Here is a 20,613-nt window from a genome sequence, read left to right as displayed (position 1 = left end):
GTCTCACATAAGCCCCGCCCCCTTCACCGCGTGACTAGACCCGCCCCCTGGAATTTAATTTGTCATTTTATAATCTCCAGTGAAAGGTTGTTTGATGATAACAATGAATCCTGTCACGCGTTCAAATATTAGAAATGTATATTTTTATTCATTTATTCTCTTCGGGTACTCTCGGCTCCGCTCGTGTCCACTCGTGTCCACTCGTGTGTTCGTATCCCTGCAACAAAAGAGGGACTCGGCAGTTGTGTGACGTCAGCGGCCAGACTCCTCCGGGTACCGTAAGTACGGGTGGCGCGCGCACGCTCGTTCCGGGGGAGTGTCTGTGTCCTGCGGCATGCTGTTCTATGCGGACCCGCTCCCCCCCCCCACAGAGACCCCTCACTCCAAAAGAACTTCCTCAGATTCTTGTAAACAACAGCATCTGGGAGTGAACTTAAAGAGCGACAAAGCTGCTGCTCGTGAATGACGTGTTCACGGATCAATGACAGAACTTCTCCCGGGTTCGGGTCGCGACAGAACCGGTCCAGATGTTGGTCCACAAACGTGCAAAAAGTTCACTTTTTTTTTTTAAACAGCTCGCTCTCTGGCGCCCTCTGTCGGCGACAGGCTCCCCAGACACCAGACAAAATGGCGGACGCCGCGCGGGCACGAGCGCGAACGCGTGTTGTGCAAACGGACATGTGGGCGGAGGGAAGCAGGGGCGCGCTTGCGCGTCTACTCGCGACACTACGGCTTCCATCTCGACCGTCCTGTCTCTGGAGCACGCGAGCCGCGGGAGGAAGCGACTGTCTCGAGCCCCTTCGACGAGACCCCCGGGTGAGGCTGAGGACCCTGAGGCTCCTGAGGCTCCCGAGGCCCCTGAGGGCTCCTGGCCCAGGATGAGAACATGAACGGGGCCGTGTACATCTCCTTCTTCCAGGGCCAGCTGGAGTCGGTGCTGGAGCAGGTCGTCCAGCTCGCCGTCCAGGAGATCAGCAGGACTGTGGGCTCCAGCCTGAACGCGCTGCTGCTGGAGACCGCCGTGAAGGAGCAGGAGAACCACCGGATCCGCCTGCAGCTGCAGGAGCCCCGGGAGGCTCCGTGCGCGGGGGGCGAGAGGGCCGGCGGCGGCAGGACAAAGGCCCGAGAACAACAACAACAACAACAACAACAACAACAAAGACAACATCCGCCGGACAGACATGGCTCCGGGGGACCAGGCACCGAGAGCGGAGGAGCCACCGACACCCGCCGCCTGGAGCACAAGGGGCGAGTCGTTGGTGAGAAAACACACACACTCACGCTCACACAAACACACACACACTTACACAAACACACACACACTCTTACACAAACACCGTGTGTGTGAATAAGTTGATCAGTTCGATCAGAACTCGGGCTCGTCTGAAGGTCCATCATTGTTCTGACGCGTAGAAAGAGGTTCGAGATGAACCCACTGACACCAGTGACACCAGGAAGTAGAACAAAGACCAGAGACCTCCTCTCAGGGACCCCCAGACACCCCCGCACCTGAAGTGCTGAACACTAGTTGTGTTTACGACAGCAGGAGGTGTGGCTCACCTGACATGTGTGTGTGTGTGTAACTGTGTGTGTGTGTGTGTGTTTCACTGTTTGTTACTGTGTGTGTCACTGTGTGTATCACTGTGTGTTTGTTAGTGTGTGTGTTACTGTGTGTAATACTATGTGTTTGTTACTGTGTGTGTTTCACTGTGTGTATGTGTGTGTGTGTGTAACTGTGTGTGTGTGTGTGTGTGTGTTTCACTGTTTGTTACTGTGTGTGTCACTGTGTGTATGTGTGTGTGTGTGTGTGTGTGTTTCACTGTTTGTTACTGTGTGTCACTGTGTGTCACTGTGTGTTTTACTATTTGTGTATCACTGTGTGTTTGTTACTGTGTGTGTTACTGTGTGTAATACTATGTGTTTGTTACTGTGTGTGTTTCACTGTGTGTATGTGTGTGTGTGTGTGTGTGTGTGTGTGTGTGTGTGTGTTTCACTGTTTGTTACTGTGTGTCAATGTGTGTTTTACTATGTGTGTATCACTGTGTGTTTGTTACTGTGTGTGTTACTGTGTGTAATACTATGTGTTTGTTACTGTTTGTGTTCTAGTGTTTGTTACAGTATGTGTTACTGTGTTTGTTACTATGTGTGTCATAGTGTTTGTTATAGTGTGTGTCACTGTGTGTGTCACTGTGTGTGTTACTATGATTGTTACTGTGTGAGTTTTAGTGTGTCCTTGTACTATGTGTTTGTTACTGTGTTCGTTACCATGTGTGTTATAGTGTTTGTTCCTGCGTGTGTTACTTTGTGTGTTATAGTGTTTGTGTGTGTTATAGTGTTTGTTCCTGTGTGTGTTACTATGTGTGTTACTTTGTGTGTTCTAGTGTTTGTCACTGTGTGTGTTCTAGTGTTTGTTACAGTATGTGTTACTGTTTTTGTTACTATGTGTGTCATAGTGTTTGTTACTGTACGCGTTACTATGTTTGTTACCTTTGTGTTACTGTGTGTGTTATTGTGTTTAACTCGCATACATTTAACCTTTAACACATTGCACTGTTAAAGGTTTGTGAACGCATCACACTGATTATAGGTTGATGACTACGAAAACGTTACTCTAATTTCATGAATGCATCATATTACTATATTGTTCCATGAATGCATCACACTAATATAGGTCCATGAATGCATCATATTACTATATTGTTCCATGAATGCATCACACTAATATAGGTCCATGAATGCATCATACTACTATATTGTTCCATGAATGCATCGCACTAATATAGGTCCATGAATGCATCATACTACTATATTGTTCCATGAATGCATCATACTATATTGTTCCATGAATGCATCATACTACTATATTGTTCCATGAATGCGTCATACTACTATATTGTTCCATGAATGCGTCATACTACTATATTGTTCCATGAATGCATCATACTACTATATTGTTCCATGAATGCATCACACTAATATAGGTCCATGAATGCGTCATACTACTATATTGTTCCATGAATGCATCATACTATATTGTTCCATGAATGCATCATACTACTATATTGTTCCATGAATGCGTCATACTACTATATTGTTCCATGAATGCGTCATACTACTATATTGTTCCATGAATGCATCATACTACTATATTGTTCCATGAATGCATCACACTAATATAGGTCCATGAATGCATCATACTACTATATTGTTCCATGAATGCATCATACTACTATATTGTTCCATGAATGCATCATACTACTATATTGTTCCATGAATGCATCATACTACTAAAGGTCCATGAATGCATCATACTACTATATTGGGTCCATTAATGCATCATACTACTATATTGGGTCCATGAATGCATCACACTAATATATGTCCTTGAACGCATCACACTAATATATGTCCATGAACGCATCCCACTAATGTATGTCCTTGAACGCATCACACTAATATATGTCCATGAATGCATCATACTACTATATTGTTCCATGAACTCATCACACTACTATAGGTCCATGAATGCATCACACTACTATAGGTCCATGAATGCATCACACTACTATAGGTCCATGAATGCATCACACTACTATAGGTCCATGAATGCATCACACTAATATAGGTCCATGAACGCATCACACTAATATATGTCCATGAATGCATCATACTACTATATTGTTCCATGAACTCATCACACTACTATAGGTCCATGAATGCATCACACTACTATAGGTCCATGAATGCATCACACTACTATAGGTCCATGAACGCATCACACTAATATATGTCCATGAATGCATCATACTACTATATTGTTCCATGAACTCATCACACTACTATAGGTCCATGAATGCATCACACTACTATAGGTCCATGAATGCATCACACTAATATAGGTCCATGAATGAAAGTATCTGCAGGTTCCACTCAATCATGTAAATGTCTTTGTGTGTCTCAGACCAGCTGAAGTCCGTGATGGAGAAGGTTCTGGACTTCGCCGTGTCCGAACTAACGAAGATCGTAGAAGCTTCGTACGACGACCTGCTGCTGGAAATCACCAAGATGGAGCATGAGCGGCGCCACCTGGAGGAGAGTCTGGACCGCGGAGAGCAGGCGGGCAGCGGGCGACGCCACGGTTCTGAGAACGACTCGGTGTCGCCCAGTGGGTCAGAAGAAGCTCGAGAAGAAGCTTGTGAGGAGAAGGTTTCCAAGAAGAAGAAGCTGGAGGGTGAGTCGTGAAGATTGAACTCAAACGTATCACACTTAAGGTTCATGAATGCATCACACTAGATTAGGTCCATGAATGCATCATACTACTATATTGTTCCATGAATGCATCATAATACTATATTGTTCCATGAATGCATCATACTACTATATTGTTCCATGAATGCATCATACTACTATATTGTTCCATGAATGCGTCATACTACTATATTGTTCCATGAATGCATCATACTACTATATTCTTCCATGAATGCGTCATACTACTATATTCTTCCATGAATGCGTCATACTACTATATTGTTCCGTGAATGCGTCATACTACTATATTCTTCCATGAATGCGTCATACTACTATATTGTTCCATGAATGCGTCATACTACTATATTGTTCCGTGAATGCGTCATACTACTATATTGTTCCATGAATGCGTCATACTACTATATTGTTCCATGAATGCGTCATACTACTTTATTGTTCCGTGAATGCGTCATACTACTATATTGTTCCATGAATGCGTCATACTACTATATTGTTCCATGAATGCGTCATACTACTATATTGTTCCGTGAATGCGTCATACTACTATATTGTTCCATGAATGCGTCATACTACTTTATTGTTCCGTGAATGCGTCATACTACTATATTGTTCCATGAATGCGTCATACTACTATATTGTTCCATGAATGCGTCATACTACTATATTGTTCCATGAATGCATCATAATACTATATTGTTCCATGAATGCATCATACTACTATATTGTTCCATGAATGCATCATACTACTATATTGTTCCATGAATGCGTCATACTACTATATTGTTCCATGAATGCATCATACTACTATATTCTTCCATGAATGCGTCATACTACTATATTCTTCCATGAATGCGTCATACTACTATATTGTTCCGTGAATGCGTCATACTACTATATTCTTCCATGAATGCGTCATACTACTATATTGTTCCATGAATGCGTCATACTACTATATTGTTCCGTGAATGCGTCATACTACTATATTGTTCCATGAATGCGTCATACTACTATATTGTTCCATGAATGCGTCATACTACTTTATTGTTCCGTGAATGCGTCATACTACTATATTGTTCCATGAATGCGTCATACTACTATATTGTTCCATGAATGCGTCATACTACTATATTGTTCCGTGAATGCGTCATACTACTATATTGTTCCATGAATGCGTCATACTACTTTATTGTTCCGTGAATGCGTCATACTACTATATTGTTCCATGAATGCGTCATACTACTATATTGTTCCATGAATGCGTCATACTACTTTATTGTTCCGTGAATGCGTCATACTACTATATTGTTCCATGAATGGTACACTGGTGTAGGTCCATGAGCACATCACACTTCTTAAGGTTCCCGAATGCATCACACTGGTGTAGGTCCATGTTACGCATCACAATAATATTGGTCCATCAATGCATCACACTACTAAAGGTCCATGAATGCATCACACTAATATAGGGCCATGAATGCATCGCACTAATATAGTTCCTTGAATGCATCACACTAATATAGGACCATGAATGCATCGCACTAATATAGTAACTTGAATGCATCACAGTAATATAGTTCCTTGAATGCATCACACTAATATAGGTCCATGAATGCATCGCACTAATATAGTTCTTTGAATTCATCACACTCATATAGTTCCTTGAATGCATCACACTACTAAAGGTCAATGAACACATCACACTACTAAAGATTCATGAACACATCACGCTACTAAAGTTCCTTGAATGCATCGCACTAATATAGGTCCATGAATGCATCACACTAATATAGTTCCATGAATGCATCGCACTAATATAGTTCCTTGAATTCATCACACTAATATAGTTCCTTGAATGCATCACACTACTAAAGGTCAATGAACACATCACACTACTAAAGATTCATGAACACATCACGCTACTAAAGTTCCTTGAATGCATCGCACTAATATAGGTCCATGAATGCATCGCACTAATATAGGTCCATGAATGCATCACACTAATATAGGTCCATGAATGCATCACACTAATATAGTTCCATGAATGCATCACACTAATATAGTTCCATGAATGCGTCACCCTTATATAGTTCCTTGAATGCATCACACTAATATAGGCCCATGAATGCATCACACTAATATAGGTCCATGAATGCATCACACTAATATAGTTCCATGAATGCATCACACTAATATAGTTCCATGAATGCATCGCACTAATATAGTTCCATGAATGCGTCACCCTAATATAGTTCCTTGAATGCATCACACTAATATAGGCCCATGAATGCATCACACTAATATAGTTCCTTGAATGTGTCACCCTAATATAGTTCCTTGAATGCATCACACTAATATAGGTCCATGAATGTGTCACCCTAATATAGTTCCTTGAATGCATCACACTAATATAGGTCCATGAATGCATCACACTAATATAGTTCCTTGAATGTGTCACCCTAATATAGTTCCATGAATGCATCGCACTAATATAGTTCCATGAATGTGTCACCCTAATATAGTTCCTTGAATGCATCACACTAATATAGGCCCATGAATGCATCACACTAATATAGTTCCTTGAATTCATCACACTAATATAGTTCCTTGAATGCATCACACTAATATAGGTCCATGAATGCATCGCACTAATATAGTTCCTTGAATTCATCACACTAATATAGTTCCTTGAATGCATCACACTACTAAAGGTCAATGAACACATCACACTACTAAAGATTCATGAACACATCACGCTACTAAAGTTCCTTGAATGCATCGCACTAATATAGGTCCATGAATGCATCACACTAATATAGTTCCATGAATGCATCACACTAATATAGTTCCATGTATGCATCGCACTAATATAGTTCCATGAATGCGTCACCCTAATATAGTTCCTTGAATGCATCACACTAATATAGGCCCATGAATGCATCACACTAATATAGTTCCTTGAATTCATCACACTTGTATAGTTCCTTGAATGCATCACACTAATATAGTTCCATGAATGCATCACACTAATATAGGCCCATGAATGCATCACACTAATATAGTTCCTTGAATGCATCGCACTAATATAGTTCCTTGAATGCATCACACTAATATAGTTCCTTGAATGTATCACCCTAATATAGTTCCATGAATGCATCGCACTAATATAGTTCCATGAATGCGTCACCCTAATATAGTTCCTTGAATGCATCACACTAATATAGGCCCATGAATGCATCACACTAATATAGTTCCTTGAATTCATCACACTTGTATAGTTCCTTGAATGCATCACACTAATATAGTTCCATGAATGCATTGCACTAATATAGTTCCATGAATGCATCACACTAATATAGTTCATTGAATGCATAACACTAATATAGGCCCATGAATGCATCACACTACTAAAGGTCCATGATTCTGATCCACAGACCTCAGAGCCCGAGCTGGGGTGTAAGTCTGGATCAGATCATGAAGGTCTGACCATGAATAGATCTGAAAGTAAGAACCAGAATTTTAAAATGATCCTGAAAGAAACTGGCAGCCAGTGAAGAGTTTGAAGGAGAAATGTGAGTTCTTCTACTAGAGCGGCTCAGAATTCTGGCTGCAGAGTTTTGTATGAACTGCAGGCGAATGCATCACACTACTAAAGGTCCATGAACGCATCACACTACTAAAGGTCCATGAACACATCACACTACTAAAGGTCCATGAACACATCACACTACTAAAGGTCCATGAACACATCACACTACTAAAGGTCCATGAACACATCACACTACTAAAGGTCCATGAACACATCACACTACTAAAGGTCCATGAACACATCACACTACTAAAGGTCCATGAACACATCACACTACTAAAGGTCCATGAACACATCACACTACTAAAGGTCCATGAACACATCACACTACTAAAGGTCCATGAACACATCACACTACTAAAGGTCCATGAACACATCACACTACTAAAGGTCCATGAATGCATCACACTAATATAGTTCCATGTATGCATCGCACTAATATAGTTCCATGAATGCGTCACACGACTAAAGGTCCATGAACGCATCACACTACTAAAGGTCCATGAACGCATCACACTACTAAAGGTCCATGAACGCATAACACTACTAAAGGTCCATGAACACATCACACTACTAAAGGTCCATGAACACATCACACAACTAAAGGTCCATGAACGCATCACACTACTAAAGGTCCATGAACGCATCACACTACTAAAGGTCCATGAACACATCACACTACTAAAGGTCCATGAACACATCACACTACTAAAGGTCCATGAACACATCACACTACTAAAGGTCCATGAACGCATCACACTACTAAAGGTCCATGAACGCATCACACTACTAAAGGTCCATGAACACATCACACAACTAAAGGTCCATGAACGCATCACACTACTAAAGGTCCATGAACGCATCACACTACTAAAGGTCCATGAACGCATCACACTACTAAAGGTCCATGAACACATCACACTACTAAAGGTCCATGAACACATCACACTACTAAAGGTCCATGAACACATCACACTACTAAAGGTCCATGAACACATCACACTACTAAAGGTCCATGAACACATCACACTACTAAAGGTCCATGAACACATCACACTACTAAAGGTCCATGAACACATCACACTACTAAAGGTCCATGAACACATCACACTACTAAAGGTCCATGAACACATCACACTACTAAAGGTCCATGAACACATCACACTACTAAAGGTCCATGAATGCATCACACTAATATAGTTCCATGTATGCATCGCACTAATATAGTTCCATGAATGCGTCACACGACTAAAGGTCCATGAACGCATCACACTACTAAAGGTCCATGAACGCATCACACTACTAAAGGTCCATGAACGCATAACACTACTAAAGGTCCATGAACACATCACACTACTAAAGGTCCATGAACACATCACACAACTAAAGGTCCATGAACGCATCACACTACTAAAGGTCCATGAACGCATCACACTACTAAAGGTCCATGAACACATCACACTACTAAAGGTCCATGAACACATCACACTACTAAAGGTCCATGAACACATCACACTACTAAAGGTCCATGAACGCATCACACTACTAAAGGTCCATGAACGCATCACACTACTAAAGGTCCATGAACACATCACACAACTAAAGGTCCATGAACGCATCACACTACTAAAGGTCCATGAACGCATCACACTACTAAAGGTCCATGAACGCATCACACTACTAAAGGTCCATGAACACATCACACTACTAAAGGTCCATGAACACATCACACTACTAAAGGTCCATGAACGCATCACACTACTAAAGGTCCATGAACGCATCACACTACTAAAGGTCCATGAACACATCACACAACTAAAGGTCCATGAACGCATCACACTACTAAAGGTCCATGAACGCATCACACTACTAAAGGTCCATGAACACATCACACTACTAAAGGTCCATGAACACATCACACTACTAAAGGTCCATGAACACATCACACTACTAAAGGTCCACGAACACATCACACTACTAAAGGTCCATGAACGCATCACACAACTAAAGGTCCATGAACACATCACACTACTAAAGGTCCATGAACGCATCACACTACTAAAGGTCCATGAACGCATCACACTACTAAAGGTCCATGAACGCATCACACTACTAAAGGTCCATGAACACATCACACTACTAAAGGTCCATGAACGCATCACACTACTAAAGGTCCATGAACGCATCACACTACTAAAGGTCCATGAACGCATCACACTGGAACAGCAGCTGCAGCTGAGACTGTCCTTATTCTGCAGATCCACCTCCTCCCAGAGTCCAGTCCAAGCCGCAGGACTGGGTTCCAATCCTGGACAAGGTCTTTGGTCAGAAGTGGACCGACGACTCGTGGCCAGCAGGAGAGAGCGGGCGTGGCTCCAGAGAGTCCAGGCCGGCCCAGCATAAGTCCACGTCTGCTGTGATCATGGAACCTTCTCCGTACTCCCCTCAGCAGGACCCTCGCTGGACCCCCCTGGAGGACATGGAGGTCTTCTCTCCGGACGTGGAGAATGGACACCAGAACTCCAGGGGGCGGACAATCTCTGTCGCCGGACCCTTGCCGGGCTCCTCAGGTACGTCAGCGACGCGTAAATAACCTTAAGTACCGTGTGTGTCGGGGTGTGTGTGTGTGGGTGTGGGTGTGTGTCTGTGTGTGTGTGTCGGACCCTGTGTCTGTGTGTGTGTGTGTCGGACCCTGTGTGTGTGTCGGACCCTGTGTCTGTGTGTGTGTGTGTGTGTCGGACCCTGTGTGTGTGTGTGTGTGTGTACTGACTGTGTGTGTGTGTGTGTCGGACCCTGTGTGTGTGTGTGTCGGACCCTGTGTGTGTGTGTGTCGGACCCTGTGTGTCGGACCCTGTGTGTGTGTGTGTGTGTGTGTGTGTGTGTGTGTGTGTGTGTGTGTGTGTGTGTGTGTGTGTGTGTGTGTGTGTGTGTGTGTGTGTGTGTGTGTGTGTGTGTGTGTGTGTGTGTGTGTGTGTGTGTGTGTGTGTGTGTGTGTACTGACTGTGTGTGTGTGTACTGACTGTGTGTGTGTGTACTGACTGTGTGTGTGTGTCGGACCCTGTGTCTGTCTGTGTGTGTGTGTGTCGGACCCTGTGTGTGTGTGACGGACCCTGTGTGTGTGTGTGTGTGTGTGTGTGTGTCGGACCCTGTGTGTGTGTCGGACCCTGTGTGTGTCAGACTGTGTGTGTGTGTGTGTGTCGGACCGTGTGTGACGTCTCTCTCCTCACAGGTCAGCGCTCGTCGGCGTCCATGTTGCAGCGTCTGCTCACGCTGCCGTCTCAGCTGCTGGAAGAAGACTCTGCCAAGGAAACCTTGGTTTCCATGGCGATGGACTCCAGCACCGGACCAGGTCCGGCCCCCCCGACACTCCCCGCTGACAAGGAGCTGGACGAGGACGGCGAGGAGGGCGAGGAGGGCGAAGAAGAGGAGCGAGGGAAGAAGGTAAGTGGACTCTGGGCTCCGGCGCCACCTGTCTGTTAACGCTGGCGTGTGCAGAGGAAGCGGCGGAGGGTGTGGTCCGAGTGCGAGGACTGCGGTCGCAGGTTCAGCCGAGTGTCGCAGCTCAAGTCTCACCGTCTGACTCACGCCGGCGCCGCCTCCGACTGGGTCCCGGCGACGCCGCCCGGCGCCAGCGGCAGCTCGCCGCTCCAGTGCTCCGACTGCGGGAAGAGGTTCTCGTCGGCGACCCGCCTCCACAGCCACATGAGGACCCTGCACCCGGGACCGGAGCCCGACTGAGCCGCTCACGCCCCAGCCTTTTGTTTACAGCGACTCTTGAACCAACCTTTGAGAGTCGGTGTCTCCTCCAGGTACTCCAAACGTTGTCCACGGAAAAGATGATTTCACGACCGCTGTGATGTCACTTCCTGCTGACTTGATTGACGGCTCAGTTTTGGGAAAAGAGAAAAAGTGTTTCGGTAAATAAGAGACGACTTATTTACCTTTGTCTTTTTTTTAAACATGTGAAACTGTTTTGTTTTTTTATATTCATGTGCTGATGAACTTTGACCTCACTTTTCAACAACATTTCCACTTTTGTCTTTTCCGTACTCGACCTCATTACCTCAGTCTCGTGAACCAGAAGTCGTCGGTGCAGCGAGACTCGGGTGTTTAACTGCCGTCGCTGAGTTCTTGTGTCCAGGAGGGAAAATAAGGGAATTGAACCGACACCTTCAGGGTTCAGACGAGACGGTGTTTTTTTTTTGTTATGATGTTTCTATCCACAGGGCTGATCAGATCTAAGATTTAAAAGCTATTTTTTGAAAACCCTGTCTAATCTCAGCCCCCAGTGTTTCTGAAAAGATGCAATACTTACCAATACAAACCCTTTTTTTAGCACTATAAAAGAATCCAAGTGCTGAGATGTTGACGCGACACGATGAGGTAGAGAAACTGTCAAAAGTGCAAAAAAAAAACGCGATTACAAAATCGAAAAAATGCTCAAATCCAAACGTGACACTTGAGTCACAGTATTATCTATCGAGCCCAGATGTAACGGATCGAGAGCTTGGATCCATGAACACGCGATGATTCAATTTCCTTTTATATTCCTGTGACTCATCAGGATGACGATGAAATAAAAAGGACTTATATTTGGTTCCTGGTTATTTAAAAATAAAAGATTAGTAATGTTTCATTTTTGAGACGTGTTCAAAAATGTCCAATACACACGTGTGTGTGTTTGTGACAATTTCCTTACCTCATCTGATATGACCTCTGACCCCGCTAGTCTGAAAGACAAGTCGTGACTCGATGATGATGATGATGATGAAGGTGTTTGATGTTGTGGGTACTTTCTAGTGTCCAACAAAAATAAACGTTTAAAAGCCACTTCTCCTCGAAATATCCTCTTTAAATCACATTTGATTGAAGGTTTTTTTTAACGCTTTAATTCTATCAAGGATGATACAGGTTTTTGATGAAGGTATATATAAAATGTACGTAACCATAAAATGTTTTCATAATTAACCATTATTTAACTTTCAGTCAATGATCCGACGCAGAGACGATCAATATCTTTATTTTAAATTTAAAAGACTGGGAATAAATACATGTTTGAATCATTGAATTAAGAATTGAACTATATAACTATATTTAACTATTTAAATTAAACTATTCAATGAACAAACGCAACCTTTTCAATATATAAAGTATTACATTCAATAATAAAAAAAAAAGATTCAACGTTTAAATAAAATAAAAAGATTCAACTTCAAACATTTAAAATGTTGATTCAACAATAGTCTGACGTCACTTCGATACAAGAGTTATAAATAATAAAAAGTTATTTTGACGTTTGATTCTGACGTCACGCGATTGACAGCAGGGGGGCGTGGCAGAGCGCGAGGAGAACCACGTGACCGCGGCGTAGACCCGCGCGCCACGGTTCACTGCTCCGCGGGTTGCCATGGAAACCTCCCAAACTCGCCCGGGACCAGGAGGAGCCGCGATCCAGGAGGAGGAGCCGCGATAGGAGGTGCTGATTGACGGCGGAGGAGCGGCGGAGGAGGGGGAGAGGTGGCGGGCTGTTCTCTCGAGGTGGACGTGGCGGGTCCGGTGGAGTCAGCGAGCAGAACCGGCCATGAACGGACTCCGCGCCAGGTAAGAACCGCCCGGTGCGTCGGTGCCCGCGGGCTGTCGAGGCTCCTCTGCCGCCGCTTCTCGGCGCCGCCAGTGCGCGACCGCTCCCGGCTGCACGCGCCTGGCGTCGAACCGCGGCCCAGCTCCGGACCATGACGCCCCCCCAGTCCTCCCCCTCACCCCCCCCACACCCCCCTCCCTTGAATTCCAGCGAGCCCCGATAGTTAGCTTAGCAACCCTTTGATAAACAAGATGGCTACTGCTAATGCTAACTACTAGCTAAAAATGGCAGCCTGCCCTCTTTGTACATCGACAAGGCGGTTCTGGAGCCGCGGCTTCGGTCCAGAGGCTCCGTTGACGCGCAGTTCTCCTGGAGAGAGAGACCAGGACTGCCCTGGATCCAGACTCTGCATGATAAATAATGTGACTTAAACTTACTAGGTTACCTGTGTGTGTTTTGCAGGCTGGACCCAGTTGGGCGTGACTGGTAGAGCACCTGAGTCTCGAACCCGTGACCGGCACCTCTCGCTGGATTCTTGGACAAAGGAGGACCTCAGAAGGTGTAGCTTCCTGCTGGACCATGACGGACATGGAGGCCGAGTGTTTGGGTCTGGGCCTGCCGCCGGAGTGCGGTTCCCCTCCGCTGCCCCTGGACTCGGCGCTGCACTGTGACACGGGCTCGGCGGCGGCGCTGGCCCTGCTCGCCTCGGACTGCCCGACGCTGAGCTCGCTGGCCGCGGAGGTGGCCGAGCCTCTGGTGATGCTGCCCTGCGTGAAAAGCGAGCCCGAGGACCTGGAGCCCATCCACACCGTGGACCTGTCCGAGATCCAGCCGCTGTCCACGGCCGAGCTGGGCCACGAGCAGATCAAGATGGAGATCAGCGGGCTGGACTACATAAAATCGGAGCATCACGGGCACGACGAAGACGACCAGCTGGAGGTGTTCCACCACTGCCACGAGCTGGACTACAAGAACCAGTATCAGCCCGGCTCAGTGTTCGACTACATCAACCAGGTGTGTTACTATTGTGGGTCCTGTTTACCAAAGTACTCTGCGAGTATAACGGCCCAAAAGGTACCATCAATATACCTAGTTTTGTACGTTTTATAAGATCAGAAGGTTTATAGTGACGAGTGGCTCACCAGGTGCTTCGGACCTCACCTGCAGAGCCATTAATATATTATATCTCTATATCCTCCCGGGTATTCTTTCTTTCCTGACTGGGAAGAGGTTCTGGGGCAGACCTGGGACATGCATGAGAGGATGAGGGCTGGTTCAGAGTTGACTCAGGTTGTTGTAGAACTTCTGGTCTTCAGTGTTTTCTTTCCTTAGGTGTTTAGCATATGTCGTAATGGAAGGTAGATGCAGGTTCAGAGAAGACTTTGAAAAGACCGTCAGACTGTGGTTGTTGGTCTGGACGGCAAAGCAGTATCGGAGCCAGGTTTTAGGAACCTAACCCTGCAATAAACGAGGACCACCGTATCGCTTATTTTTGTTTTGGCAGCTTTATTTTAACTGAAGTGATATCTTTCTTCCATTCAGTTAACTTAATAAATTCAGCTCAGCGCAGTACAAAGTTAAAGATGTTTGGGCCTGACTCATCCCCACCCTTGGTTCCATCTGTTCCAGGTCACCGACACACTCGAGTACATCAGGTCGGATCATCACGTGGACCTGCAGTGTTACTACACCACGGACCTCACGTTGCTCAAGTCGGAGTTCCCCGAAACGAGCCACCTGTCGGGTCTGCACCACCACAACGGTCTGGAGTCGATCCACATGGCTGAGCTGCGGACGGAGCTGAACAAGCTCCGGCCCGACTCGCTGCTCATGGACGGTCTGGGGAAAGGGGACCCAGAGTTTGGAGGTGGATCTCTTTACGAGCTGCTGCCAGCCCAGCAGGGGAAGACCGCCTCCGGTCATCCACTCACAACCAAATCCCAGAACCCCACGGCCAGGAAACCTCGCAACATGCTGGGGGAGAAGCCGTTCTCCTGCACACAGTGTGGCAAGAAGTTCAGCACCCTTGGGAACCTGAAGACCCACCAGCGCATCCACACGGGCGAGCGGCCGTACACCTGCTCACAGTGCGGCAAGAGTTTCGGCCAGGCCGGCAACCTGAAGCGTCACCAGCTCATCCACACGGGTCAGAAGCCCTACGTGTGCGCACACTGCCCCAAAGGGTTCACCAAGGCAGATGACCTGCGGTCCCACCAGCGTCTGCACACGGGGGAGCGTCCGTTCATCTGCAGCACCTGCGGGAAGAGCTTTGGCCAGTCCAAGGAGCTGAAGGCCCACCAGCTGAACCACACGGGCGAGCGGCCGTACTGCTGCCAGCACTGTGGCAAGAGCTTCACCAAGGAGACCAGCTACCGGAACCACGTTCAGATCCACACCGGCGAAAAGCCCTTCACCTGCTCCCAGTGCGGCAAGACTTTCAGCAACTCCGGGGTTCTTAAAACCCACGAGAAGATCCACTCGGGCGAAAGACCCTTCGGCTGCACGCAGTGCGGCAAGAGCTTCGGTCGCCTCGGGCACCTGAAGGCCCACCAACAGATCCACACGGGCGAGCGACCGTACGCCTGCCCGCAGTGCGGCAAGACTTTCAGCCAGTCGGGTCACCTGAAGGCGCACGAGCAGATCCACAAGCGGGAGCCCGGGAACACGGCCAGCACCAGCAGCACGGCGGGCAGCGACTCCTGCATGTCGGGGGGCTGCACGCCCACCAGTGACGCAGGGACGACGGGCAGCGACAGCTCCTGAGAGTCCAGAACCTTTTTAACATCCCGAATAACAAAAAGTATTACCTTTTTATAAATATATATAAATATATATATATATAAGCTTTTCTTACTTTCATATTTTTCTCACCTTTTTGTAAATGTGGGTCCATGTTTGTAAACCCGGGGGCTCGGCTCTCCGATAAGGACCGTTTCAGCCGGACGTCTCCATGCAAACGGCACTTGTGGGTCACTGTGTGACATCATCATTTAAGGTGTGAAGGTTACAGTCCAGAGTACACAGAGTAGACCAGCAGGGATGCAGTAAACGCAGGTTTTTAAGGTAAAACTCCGGGTTGAAATCAAGAATGTTTTTTGCTCAACATTGTCTTCAGAACGTGCCATAAACTTCTCAAGCATTTCATTTATGCCTATATCCATGTTTTCAACCGTAGGCATTAGCGCTTAACAAGAAACCAAAACACTGGTTGTACCATGTTCATATCTGCAGTTAGCATGCTAACGGCTCTTAACCTCTATATCGTCTGGAACATTCCTCTTTTTTTTTTTGTACTCACTTCAAGGACGTATCGTCTCGTGGATGTGTTTTGAGAGTTTTTCTTGGTTTTGGACGGGAGTTTTGTGACCGGCTCCCAAAGTTCCTGAGCCTCTTTTTGTTCTGACCCTGGAAACAAGCGTTTTTAACTTCAGTCATTCCAGCGCTGCTGGTGCAGTCGGGGGCCAACAGGTGTCAGTCCAGGTGGCTGACCCGCCGGCGTGTCCTCGTTCGCCGTCTTTTCAGAAAACAAAAATGTCAAAAAAAGAAAAAGATTTCTTGTAACGACAAACTTTTATTAAAGAAACTTCTTGGATCAAATGTCTTCTTTGTCGTGGTGATGGTTGAGGCGCTGCGACGCTTTCCGATCGCGTCCAGCAGGTGGCGGTGTTCTGTAAGTTTTTTAAGCCACGTCTGGATCTCCAGCCGGACCTGGTACTCCTGGATGAACAGACGCTCACCTGCGTCTGCAAAGTGTTGAAGCGGAGAAAAGATCAAATCTCAGAACACTCAAAACACTCAAAACACAAATGTTCGATACAGGAAGGACTAAAAATAACGCAATTAAAGCGTGCATTAATATACAAATATCAATCTAAATGAACGTGTATATTTATTTTTTAAATGCATTTATTTACAATCCTGTCATTTATCCTTCATACAATAATGCTTTTATAACCTTTTAAGGAAAGGTGAAGCTGGAATTTGAAGAGAAAAAAACTCGAGAAGAAAATACAAAGACTTCAAGAAACAAATGATTCTTTTCACGTGTTTAGAAAATAAATCCTCATGAATGTGGTCATGAAACTTATTTAATTAATTTAATGTTTATCTGCTTATTTTCATTTAATTGATTGATCTAATTTTACTGTTTAGTTTTATTTCTTAACTATTCTTTCATTCATTCCTGTGTTTGCTACAAAATAAAATCTAAATTCTTGATGTTCAAGGCCCTCAAAAGATGGAGAGACTTTAACGTTTATTTTTATTGATAAGAATTCCAAACACAATTATATGATGCAGCTGAAAATACTAAAAACCTCCAAAATCCAGAACAATTTCAGAAGCGGCACGAGCATTTATGGTGTCCCTGAATGCATCGTGGGGTCACATTTGTGTTCTGATGAGTTCAAAGGCCGACGGTTGTGCTGATGCTACGTTTAGGTTACAGTGCTGAGAAAACCTCCTCCTCTGATCTGTCGTTTCTTCCTCATCGTCTTTATTGATTAAAATCATGATTTATGACATGATTGACAGTTCATTCTTGACGTCGACCTGTCACTGACTCGTCAGTCGAATACATGTTTGATTGACAGAAAATAACTTTTAAAAAGCGTTTTATTTTATTGTATTCAGCGACACTTTCTTCAGTAGGAGGAGTAGCTTGAGTAGGACCTCCTCCCGTCGTCCACCTTCTCCACCACGGTCACGGCGCGCCGGGTGGTGGACGAGCTGCAAGAAAGATGGAAGTCAGTCGACTGCCAATCGTCCAGCGGCTTCTTTCGCTCACCTGATAGAGTCCACGTCCAGCAGGCGGCGGTACTCTGTGATCTCCAGCTCCAGCCGGGTCTTGATGTCCAGCAGCATCTGGTACTCCTGACCCTGGCACGTCAGGTCGGCCCGCAACTGCTGCAGCTGATCCTCCAGCGCCGACACCTTGTTGTGGGGAAGTACGGGCAGTAAACTCTGCTACGACGTGTGATCTTCTCGTCCGGTCGGCGGACTCACCTGTGCCTGGTACCTGGCCAGCATCATGGAGTACCGAGCCTGAGTCTCCGCCAGATTTTCCTCCAGGGACGCTTTCTACAGGAGACACGATCTTTTAGAGTCCGGGACCTCTTTGAGGGATTCTCCAGGTACTCACCATTCCAAGTTGCGACTGAAGTTCAATCTGAAGGGTCTGCAGCCGACGTTTGACCTCATTGAACTCTGACCTTGACATCTGCAGGGTCTCCGTCTGAGTGATGACCTCGCTCTTCAGAGCTTCCGTCTGCACAGACGCACAAACGTGGTCAACACACCCGGACTTGTCGTGTGATGTCATAGGAGATACCTTGGCGGTGAACCAGGCGTCGAGGTCCCGTTGGTTCTTGGCTGCGACGCCCTCGTAGTGCCGCCGGATCTCCTCCATCGTCTTGCTCAAGTCCTGGGTCGGAGCCGCGTCGACCTCCACGTGCACCTGTCCACCCACCTGCGCTCGCAAGGCCCGCATCTCCTACACACACGTTAGGTTTGTTGAAAGATGACGTCACTGTCACGTGTGCGCCTCACCTCCTCGTGGTTCTTCTTCAGGTAGATCAGCTGGTCCCTCAGACCCTCGATCCGGATCGTCAGGTCGGACTTGGCCAGTGAGAGTTCGTCAAGAACCCGCCTCATCCCGGCGTTGTCCGCCTCCACCAACTGACGCGAGGCCAGCTCGTGGTCGTACCTGCGTACAAAGGCAAAAGCTCAGACCTGTGCGGGGAAAAGGTCGAGGAGCAACTTCTCACTTGGTTCTGTAGTCGCTGGCGGCGAGTTGGGTGCTGTCAATGCGCAGACGGATCGTGCCGTTATTCCGGACGCCAAGTTGGATCTGCAAGAACAGACACGTTATGAGCACACGTGTGTGTGTGAAAAAGGACACACACCTCAGCAGTTTTACTTGAGCAGTGATGTCACTTATGGTGGCGAAGAAGGCGCTGTAGTCGCGGTGGACGGGTCCGACTCGGCTGTCCAGGAACTGACGTATCTTGAACTCCAGGTCCGCGTTCGCTTTCTCCAGCATGTGCACCTTTTTCAGGTAGGTGGACAGACGCTCGTTCAGGTTCTGCATGGTGGACCTCTCGTTTCCGATCACTGCCGACCCAGAACCGAAACCGAAGCCAGAGCCGAAGCCAGTGCTGGACCCAAAACCGGAGTAAGAGCCGTAGCTTCTGGATACTAGGACCCCTGAGCCGCCAGCACCTCCGTACACACTCCCAGCTCTGCGGGAGCTACTGGACAAAGAGCCGCCTGACATGGAGCCGGACACGGAGGAGCGGATGGACCTGGACGAGCGCATGATGTTGCAGGAGGCGCTATGAGGAGCGAGTGACAGACTGCCAGACTAGATCCCCTTTAAAGCCTGAGCAGCTGCCGATCTCTATTCTGGGTCTGCATACTCGCTCACCTGTCAGGTGAGTCCATCAGGCCGAGGGGGAGTTATGCGTGTCATGGCTGACTTGATAGTGATTGAAGACCGGCTGTCAATCACCCATCTTTTAACTGACGACGTGACTGCCAGGAGGACATTCTCTGTTAATGTGTTTGTGGAATCTGGACACATTACGTTCTAAGAGTCAGTAACATCCCCCCTTCCTCAAATCTCATCCTCCTTCTATCAACTCACTCGCTTTGACTCTCAGCTCGCACCTTGGAAGTGGCTTCATAGCGTGAAAGAATGGAAGAACAGCTGGCAGACTTTGACCGCAGAGAGGAAGGACGTACGGTTCATCAAGATGTTTCTTGAAGGAGTCAGTAGATCATCAAACACAGATGTTTCTTGAAGGAGTTAGTAGATCATCAAACACAGATGTTTCTTGAAGGAGTCAGTAGATCATCAAACACAGATGTTTCTTGAAGGAGTCAGTAGATCATCAAACACACATGTTTCTTGAAGGAGTCAGTAGATCATCAAACACAGATGTTTCTTGAAGGAGTCAGTAGATCATCAAACACAGATGTTTCTTGAAGGAGTCAGTAGATCATCAAACACACATGTTTCTTGAAGGAGTCAGTAGATCATCAAACACAGATGTTTCTTGAAGGAGTCAGTAGATCATCAAACACAAAGATGTTTCTTGAAGGAGTCAGTAGATCATCAAACACAGATGTTTCTTGAAGGAGTCAGTAGATCATCAAACACAGATGTTTCTTGAAGGAG

At 46.3% G+C, this 20,613-nt stretch overlaps 3 protein-coding genes across 3 annotated transcripts; 2 read left to right on the top strand and 1 right to left on the bottom strand.

Annotated features, from left to right (window-relative positions):
• Positions 1 to 720: 720 nt before the first annotated feature.
• Positions 721 to 12,685, top strand: LOC148064361 (uncharacterized). The gene is made up of 5 exons (XM_087808859.1): positions 721 to 1,259; positions 3,962 to 4,231; positions 10,114 to 10,425; positions 11,085 to 11,296; positions 11,351 to 12,685. The coding sequence occupies exons 1-5, from the start codon at positions 887 to 889 to the stop codon at positions 11,591 to 11,593; spliced, it is 1,410 nt and encodes a 469-aa protein (XP_087664985.1). The 5' UTR covers positions 721 to 886; the 3' UTR covers positions 11,594 to 12,685.
• Positions 12,686 to 13,315: 630 nt separating this feature from the next.
• LOC148064360 (uncharacterized) lies at positions 13,316 to 17,036 on the top strand. Its single transcript, XM_087808853.1, has 3 exons — positions 13,316 to 13,456; positions 13,899 to 14,450; positions 15,066 to 17,036. Exons 2-3 carry the CDS (start codon positions 14,016 to 14,018, stop codon positions 16,197 to 16,199), a joined length of 1,569 nt encoding a protein of 522 aa, XP_087664979.1. The 5' UTR covers positions 13,316 to 13,456; positions 13,899 to 14,015; the 3' UTR covers positions 16,200 to 17,036.
• A 1,182-nt stretch (positions 17,037 to 18,218) lies between these two features.
• Positions 18,219 to 19,539, bottom strand: LOC148064359 (keratin, type I cytoskeletal 13-like). Its single transcript, XM_087808875.1, has 7 exons — positions 19,354 to 19,539; positions 19,202 to 19,284; positions 18,984 to 19,140; positions 18,766 to 18,927; positions 18,577 to 18,702; positions 18,441 to 18,515; positions 18,219 to 18,368 (listed from the first exon to the last, which is right to left on the bottom strand). Exons 1-7 carry the CDS (start codon positions 19,522 to 19,524, stop codon positions 18,219 to 18,221), a joined length of 924 nt encoding a protein of 307 aa, XP_087665001.1. The 5' UTR covers positions 19,525 to 19,539.
• Positions 19,540 to 20,613: the final 1,074 nt, after the last annotated feature.

The sequence above is a fragment of the Callionymus lyra genome, chromosome 15, assembly GCF_982586985.1.
Source record: "Callionymus lyra chromosome 15, fCalLyr1.hap1.1, whole genome shotgun sequence".
Classification (NCBI taxonomy): Eukaryota; Metazoa; Chordata; class Actinopteri; order Syngnathiformes; family Callionymidae; genus Callionymus; species Callionymus lyra.
The sequence above is the reverse complement of the archived record's forward strand: the minus strand, read 5'-3'. Positions and strand labels throughout refer to the sequence as shown.